Here is an 8,784-nt window from a genome sequence, read left to right as displayed (position 1 = left end):
GCGTCGGAATCCAACCTCCCGTTTGCGTTCTACCGGGCCTACCACCTGTGGCCACTACATACTAACATACTGTACCGAGGTATGTAGGGGCGGTTTAATACATGCTAGAGGGTGTTTTTTAGTGTGCGATTCCAGCAACTCCAAAATCCCCAGACCTCCCGCAAACTCCAAAAGTCGGGCCACTCATTTTTTTACAAGTCGGCGGCCGGCCTACCGGTCATATGATCCCCCTACTGCAGCCAGCCCACAGCACATCACCCCCGTCATCACACCTCCACTCGGCACTTTGTCCGGCAGACCACACCCCATCGGATCACCCGGATTTCCAACCGATTGTAATATTTACAGTGCCCAGTCTACAGTCTATCCACCGTTCTAATTCAACTCTCATAAATCAGAACCGTGCCAAGTCCAACATTAGCGTAAGTCATATCCTCCCAATAATTTAACCAAAAAGGAACTGTAGTTGATTTAAACCCACACAATTTTCTGCTTTTCTTCAGATCAAACAACCTTACACCACATATTGCTGACTCACAAGCAACACCGGTAGAATATTGCTTCATGTTTTATGATCCCACCAGCACCCCAAATAAGGCAAATTTTGACTGAATGAAAATAAATTTCTTTTCCGCTTCCATCCAGATTGAACACACAGATTATCTTCAAGCCAAACGATCAATCACACCTCCAAGAACTCAAGCCGCACTCACACATCTTCCACTTGCCTCCGCCATCCCAAATGGACTTATTTGGATACATGTCTCAGTGCCCGTCCTTGCTTTGTCTAGATGACAGATTTGAACCATTTGAACTCTTGCACCGTGAATATAGCGCTTCCGATCCATTCGAAACTGTTGTTAATCAGTCAAATGATCTGTCTCACTACTATCCAGACCCATACCAGCCATCGAACCCCAACCCAAACCTGCAGTATGGAAGGCCCCTCAGTCAGGTGAACCCCCGAGGTACCTTTGAAATACCGTTGGATCCAACGAATGGTCTGACAGTGCCAGCCCACTTTAAGCCGCCAGGACCAGCTCCGTTACCTCAGGACGGCCAGCCTATGTACCATACTGGACAACCTGATTTATCTGCACATCGTCCTCCAGCCACCACTAGCGCTGCAAACCCCACAAACTTGGCAGCCCACTCAAACTCAGTACACTCGTGTACCACCAGCCACGAATCCAACCCTGAAATCGCCAAACTAAAGCCCCCTCCACGTGCTAAGACTGCAGCCAGCCTAGTTGAGAAAGCCGATCATATGGAACTCGACCAGCTCATGAAACTTGTTGCTCAAAATGCTCAATATGCTCGTCTTACAAGTGAAGACAAGCTTGAGCTTAACTCTGCGTACAAGGAGTATCAGCGGAAGCTTTACTTGATAGCGTACAAGAACAAGCTTGAAATCGGACCGTGTTTACGATATGTTGGCGAGGGGGCAAATCCCAGAGGCTCGACCACCTATAACACTTTCTGCAAGTACGATCCAGTTGCTAGGAAGGCTTTTAATGATTGTGCGCTTTCTTGGTATCTTCCTTGAATTATTGAGTTCGGAAATTCACCGGTAATATTTTTTTAATTGCAGCAAACATGCATCCCGATGATCGTAAGCGTGAATGCAGTAGACTTTGGAAGCTAGTAGATCCTGCGACTCAGAAGAAGTGGAAGGATCCTGACTTCTTAGAATCCTTTTTGGGACAAGACGATCCAACTGATGGCATCGATATTGCAACCAACAACGAAAACGCCTCCACATCTTTACTTAAAAAGCACAAATCAGCAACCTTTGATTCGGATCGCTGGGCTCGCAAGGTCGTTGCTGACGTAAGTGATGCCTTGATTTAATTCTGTTTGTTTGGTGTGTTGCATCTGATTGTCCCTTTTCTCATTAAGAAAGTTGAAACAGCTCAGCCGAAGGTTTGGTACTGAAGGCTTTCTGGTTGTTGGATCGCGAGGCAAAGATGCCACTCTAAAGTTCAGCGGGGGCAGTCATCTAGGCGAATTTTTTCTGGATATGTACTCAACTGAGGACGATCCGGTTTTCAACTTTGTTGATTTTCTTAGAGGTCAACATGTCATCAAGAAGATCACCGGCAAAGAATCTACACCAGTTGTAACAAAGAAGAGACCCCGCACACAGAACAAGCCCCATCAATTGTTCACAAAACACGACAAAGGAGAAAAAGAAGCCAACATTGATTTCATCCGAGCCAAACTCAATTCTGCGATCGGTAAGCTTCTTCTTTTGAAACCGTGTATGTATGTAAGAAAATTTTTATCAAATCCACTCTGCTTCTATCCAGAAAAGGCAACGCATGGTCAATGGATCAAAGGATGGCCTGGTACTCGCACTCAATGGCGACTTTCGAAACTCAAAGTCAGTTTGCAGGTGAAGGACAATGATTGCGGTGTTACCCCCCAGCACTTCTGTAAGCGACCAGGGGACATGGGAGATAAACATGCCCAACTTGTTGTTGAAGCATTAGAGGAAGATTGGGTCCAGCTCATTGGCCCACCCGCTCCCAAAAATAACGCTCTAGGATTCCACGTTGATGGTCAAACTCTTGAGGGTGACACTTCACCAACCATAGTTTCTGTAGGTAAATGTGATGTGGTCCTGAAACCGCTGAAGTCAAAGAGGAAACAAAAAGCGGCCCCAAAGAAAAAACGCAAGCTTGGTTCTTCCACCACTTCTGACTTGGAGAAATCTGGCGAAAGCAGTGAGGAGGAGGATGAAGATGAGGTAGAACAAGCGGAAAAAGGTTTTGAGGAGGAGGACAGTGATAATATGGAATAAGTAGTTGTAACCTGTCTTTTTATTCTTAGATAGTCTTTGCACTGTGTAAGGCATTTTTAACCTTCCTTAGTGCAAGGGTTGTTCTTTTGTAGTCAATTTTTTTCTAATATTCCTTCCTCTGTCCAAGGCTTGCATTCTAAATATCACTATATATACACAACTGACTAGCAAAACATAATGGTCTTTTTCCTCCAATTCAATAATTTTTATACTTCTATAAAGAATATTAGATAGAGATAGAACAACCCAACTATACATTTTTTTCCTCAGACATAATGTTGACCACTTCTCCCAAAAAAAAACAAATTCTAAATTGTAGATTGAGCAGATCTGGTATGGGCTCAGTCTGGGCAGTGTGGAAAGAAGGGATCTGCTTGACAGCAGTGATGATCTTGACAAGTCCACAGTTTTGCGGGGCATATTGCTGTAAAAAAAGACTATTGCAGAGGCACTTTTAAAGGCACTATTTGCTGTGGAAAAAAATCAAGAAATTTCAAGAAACTGCTGCCAGTTGACATGCAATATTATAAAGGCGCTTTTGTAATATTGCATCTCAACTGGCAGCAGTCTCTTGACTTTTTTCACAGTGATTAACAGTGTCTCTGACACAGTTAATAGTGCCTCTGGCACAATAAACAGTGTCTCTGACACAGTTAATAGTGGCTCCGGCACAGTAAACAGTGTCTCTGACACAGTTAATAGTGGCTCCGGCACAGTAAACAGTGTCTCTGACACAGTTAATAGGGGGTTTCAAAGTAGACCCGCGCATGCATGCAGGTCACTTTGCATAACCCGGTTTTGCGGGGAGACTGCAAGTCGGCGTTCAACATTTGAGTTGAACACCGGTTTGCCTTGCCTTGCAAGTTGCATGTGCGGTTCTACTTTGAAACCCCTTAATAGTGCCTCCGGCACAGTAAACAGTGTCTCTGACACAGTTAATAGTGCCTTGCCTCTGGCACAGTTAACAGTGTCTCTGACACAGTTAATAGGTCCTCCAGTGAGTTTTTTTGAAATTTCAGCCAATCTGGAGGAGTATCAGCAAAGTTGCTAAAACCTCAGACATAAACCATCCTAACAGATAAATCCCTGTCCTGCCTGCATTTGTCCAAATCAATCTAATAATGGTTTTTGTGAAGTGCCATCTATAAAATAATTATTATATTCCTACTAAATGTGATGCAACACAGTGTACTGTTAGTATAGCAGCAATAACAGTCCGCCAATGCTACCACATCAGAAAAAACTGTTAAACACCATAAAATGTGTCCTGTCCGATTCAAGAATTTAAAGTGTATATTTTCCAGTCAAAATAGCAGTGTATGTCAATTATTATTAATCTTTTCTTGCTCCAGTCAACACATGATTTCTTTGTTCATGCACATTAAATTAATTTATCAAAGACTAATCCATCCAATTGTCAGTTCAGTTGGAAATCAAACACAAAAGGGATCACAATATCCAAGTACACCCTTTCCCTAATAACAAGGGTTTTTGGCAAAACCTCTTGCTCAATCTAAGCAAATCTCTGCCGTCCTATGTAGCCTAAGGAATAAAATTCAAAATTTTGAATAGAATTAGTCATGATACCCAGTTGCTTTTAACTTCAAAGCTGTTGGGACTGATGTACAAGTCATTCAGATTGCTCCTTTCCCCACAGTGAAAATTTGATTAGAAATTATCCATTTCTGCTTGGTATAGCTCTGGCAAGCAAACAAAATTGAGCAATTATCTTTGAGAATTCCAGGATACATAACTGGTGCAATGTATTCAGTTCAGAAGATCCAGGAGAGTACCATTGTTGATATTTGGTTTATGTATGTAGCTGATCATAGTGTACAAGGATGGGATTATTGCGCGTTTAACTTGGGCTGGGTTTTGACAATTATCCTCTCTTACCTTCATCGCCCTCAGCTCCCTCGCCCATCCGGATCCTCCTCGCCGTGTCTATCAGATTACTTTGCCGTCTTTTTGCTTTCTCGGCTTCTCTGCCGCTGGCTTCATCGGTCTCAACTAACTGGCACAGCCCTCGGCTTGATCAACATCGCTTGTCTGCAATTTCCCCGGGCTTCATCAGTATCGTTTATCTCGATTTTTCCGCCTTGGTCACCAATATTCTTGACACCTCTCGCAACTTACTTATCCAGCCAGCTTCAGGTACTCAGCTTCCAAACCGGTGAGAGAAATGGCCAGGCGCACAAAGATAAAAAATCCACGCGAAGCTCGCTCCCAACGACTCAGACGCTCGCAGAATGCCGCCCTGAACGCAAGCGCATGGTCTCGACTACGCAGGAGAGAAATAATTGCTTCAGAAGAACCAGACAAGATTGAAAACTCAGAAACAATGCAGATTCCTTACGATCCAAACAACGAGTCTCAGCGGCAGCATGAAGATTCCGAGTCCGAAGATGAGGAAGAAGACACTACTTCGAGATGGTTAACTTTCGCCGAAGAAGAAGAACAAGAAGAAGGCATTGACCCCTCCATCCATTCCATTCAAGAGGAATATCGTCGACGAGCTAGAGAACTCAACTGGTCATGCTTGATGAAACAACTTCACACCTGGTACCTTACGCTCAAGTTGCACACGAAGAACTGGTCGGGCACGAACGCATATGAAGAATACAAGTCAGACGCATGTAAATGCACAGCTCAGCAGAAGACGACTCGCCCCATTGACATGGTGGACATATACGGTATGTGCCTTTGTTTTTTCCTAATCAGCAAGATCATGCCCAGTTATGATGACCATCTTGACACCTCCCTTCACTTTTATCAGCACAAAGGCGGAGGCCGGTTGAATTTTGTAAATGTACATATGACGCAGTCCGTCTATTGCGGCTCGGTTATCTGGCCGGCTCCCCGCTGAAACCTCAAACGGCGTTCTCGCTCCCTCTGCTGATCTTCCACAACTCGCTTTGGAACAACTGCAACATTGGGATGTTGCCTTTCACAGTTGCACTCACTGAGTTCCTCGAGCCGCGCTCGGAGCGACTATGTGTCAAGGGCAAAAAACACGTAAGTGATGATTACACTGATAAAAAAAGATGGGAAACTAAATCATAGAAAAACCCTTTGGTAGGCCCGAGATATGCGAAAGCCCTTCTCAGCCGCAGTTGATCTATTCCGTTCACTAGAAAGGAGGACAGACGACTTGATGGACGAGGCGCTTAACCTGACTGAGCACGACAAATTGGCAAATCAATCATGCCCAGCTTGCTTTGGTCCGAAGCCATCTAACGACGCTGATTACCCCGCGTCCACACGGAATCGTCTTGTCGTATGCTTGGATGGAAATTTTCAACACCGACACCACGCGAAGGCAAGCCGCGATTCTGAGACTCTTTACATGCCCAACATTTTCCTATCCAAAGGTTCAGTCAAAAAAATGACCGAAGAAATCCGGCATATGGAGCTTGTTAATAAGCCGCCAGCTCAGGTGTGTGTGTTTGTGATGACGTGTTTGCTTGGCATATGAACTTCTCTGACTTGCACTGGCCATGGTATTACTAGGCGGATCGATGTGCAGATGCTCATAAGGCTGCCGACGATAAGAGGAATGAATCCACTTGGAAGGGGTGCGACGACACCGGGCTCATGGGATGTTGCTGTCGACATGATGCAGCAATCTCCTTGGCAAATATCTATAAGTCTGGCGAGCTAAGAGCCCTCCCTTTAGCATTGCTGAAGAAGTTGCTTGGTGTGGATCCGGATCGACCGGTAGAAATTTTATACGATATTGGATGCTCCCTTGATAAATATATCAAGTTGGTGAGCTTGATTCGCTCGCTCCCTTCCAATTCTGATTCATTTCAAACTTGAACTAAAAATGATGCACTACATCTCTCATCTACCAAATAGCGTGGTCTTCTACCGGATTTGATCAAGGGCGCAACGTTTGGAACTTCAATATTGCACTCGTATGTCCACAATTGGACGTGCCAGTTGGATTATAATCCTCGCTTGAACAAGGGGTGGGGGCTATCTGACGGTGAAGGGTTGGAGCAAATGTGGTCCTATCTGTCAACGCTGGTCAGTTCTCTGAGATACGCAAGTCGCAATCACCGATTTTCCGCACTCGGGCATCGATTAAAATACCACAACAAAAGAGGGATGAAAAAACTCCGTGAGTTTCTCTCTTTTATTTGGGATTAGTGACCCTCTGACCAGACATTTTTCAGTCTATTGGCTGTCCAGGAAGTTCAAATTAGCATCAATTCGACGCAGGGAGATCCGTAAAGAGCTAGAAAAGATCTTATTGCTCGACAATCCTTTCAAGGCAGGCCGCAAGTATACAGTATCATATTTCAGGAAGCAATGGAACCACCAGCGAACGTTTCGAGCAGATCACACAGATGAAGAGCAGGAGCGAAGGGAAAAGCTGGTCAAGATTTATGAACATCGAGCAAATCTTGAACTCCTAAGGCAAGTATTTCCTTAAACTCCCAATTCTAGAGTTACTGCTGAGCAAAATCAATGCAGAGAGCGCCTGACGGATCCGGACCTTGATCTTTTATCGGATGCGGAGGTCAAGAAGATTTCTGATAAGATCGAAAAGGTGTCCAAGAAACTCAACAAAGATGCTGCGGAAGCTGAGGCATTGGGTATTGATTTGCCTTCCGGGGAGGAAAATAGTACGTTTCATTTGATTGCAGGAAGCAGCTTGAAATTGATTTCTGTTTTTTCTGACAAGCGATGAGCAACGGCTGCTCCTGCTGTTATGGAATTCGAAAAATGAATTATACACCCAAGCTGTCCAACTCCGAGCAGAACGCCAACCCTTATTGGATGCGAAAAAACTTGGGACTCGTGTGGGGACTGAGCTCAAAGAAAAAATCCTCAAAGCAATGGGGAATCGCCGCCCAGCAGTCAAACGATTACTCGACAAGTATAACAAACTGTTTGCTGAATACTTGCAGAAATTTCCGAATCAGCAATCAACCGACTCATCCCACTATCCTCTTGATTACAACACTTTCTCCAGCTGGCCCCTTGATCACCAATTCTGGAATGACGGGTTGTATTTTCAGTCAAAGGCCCCTTGGGCAATCGAGCCAAATGTGCGAGCGGGTATAAACTGTGTTCTTATCTTGGACAGAGTCCAAGAAGAGTTTGAACTCATTTCTCAAGAGTTAGCGAGGGCAGTAGGTTGGGCAATCAGTTACTATACTCATGTGGAGGATGTAATAACAGAAATGGGTAAACGTGTGTTAGAATGTACATTTGCTGTTGGATACATTATCTGATCTTTTACATTCTTTTTATAGGTATCACTCTGCTCGGAAACCAACCGGAAAATGTAGATGTGGATCGTTTTGACAGCTTAGTTCTTCACGGCTTGGATCGAAGAGATCGACTCCGAGTAATTTGTAAAGAGCTACGTTGTCGACAGACTCTTCACGCAGCCTTGGTTGAAGAGTGGCATTCACATGTCCCATGGCTTGCAAATCATTGTCAGCCAAGTGAATACCGCACATCAATGCTCCGCAATTGGGACAACATGCGGACTAAAATGGGCTTACCAGAATATGCAAGCTCATCAAACCTGCCTGAAGTAGATGTTGAGTTGGAGGAGGCAATACTCGAAGTGGGAGCGGACGATGGGGAGGATGCTGAAGAAGATATGTTTCTTAATACCGACGCGGAGGATGACGGCACTGATGATGATTAGGAGGTTGATATCACTATTGCCGGCCAACAACTCATTTTGACTCCCTTGACTTTCTTTGCCTGGTTAAAACATTTCAATATACATGCGTCTTCTTGACAAAAATTTCATTCATCCTTTTTTTACTTTCAATTTATTTGTGCTTTTGCCACACTAATTATTTCAATTCCCCATAGTTTTCACTTTGTTCTCTGAGACAGAATAGTGAATGAAGTGTCTTGTAATTTCATCATAAATATTATGCGCGATTAAAGACCAAGCAAAACAAAAATTGGAACTTAAGATTGAAGACTTGTATTTGTTGCAAAGGAGGGTT

General features: G+C 44.2%; 2 protein-coding genes across 2 annotated transcripts; both read left to right on the top strand.

Moving 5' to 3' along the window:
* Positions 1 to 742: 742 nt before the first annotated feature.
* Positions 743 to 2,803, top strand: PtA15_16A239 (uncharacterized protein; the record flags this gene model as incomplete). Its single annotated transcript, XM_053163910.1, has 4 exons — positions 743 to 1,520; positions 1,592 to 1,830; positions 1,904 to 2,237; positions 2,310 to 2,803. 4 exons carry the CDS (start codon positions 743 to 745, stop codon positions 2,801 to 2,803), a joined length of 1,845 nt encoding a protein of 614 aa, XP_053027888.1.
* A 2,182-nt stretch (positions 2,804 to 4,985) lies between these two features.
* PtA15_16A238 (uncharacterized protein) lies at positions 4,986 to 8,471 on the top strand (the record flags this gene model as incomplete). The annotated part of the gene is made up of 4 exons (XM_053163909.1): positions 4,986 to 5,236; positions 6,998 to 7,225; positions 7,283 to 7,434; positions 8,068 to 8,471. The coding sequence occupies 4 exons, from the start codon at positions 4,986 to 4,988 to the stop codon at positions 8,469 to 8,471; spliced, it is 1,035 nt and encodes a 344-aa protein (XP_053027887.1).
* Positions 8,472 to 8,784: the final 313 nt, after the last annotated feature.

The sequence above is a fragment of the Puccinia triticina genome, chromosome 16A (genome assembly GCF_026914185.1).
Source record: "Puccinia triticina chromosome 16A, complete sequence".
Taxonomy (NCBI): Eukaryota; Fungi; Basidiomycota; class Pucciniomycetes; order Pucciniales; family Pucciniaceae; genus Puccinia; species Puccinia triticina.
The sequence above is the reverse complement of the archived record's forward strand: the minus strand, read 5'-3'. Positions and strand labels throughout refer to the sequence as shown.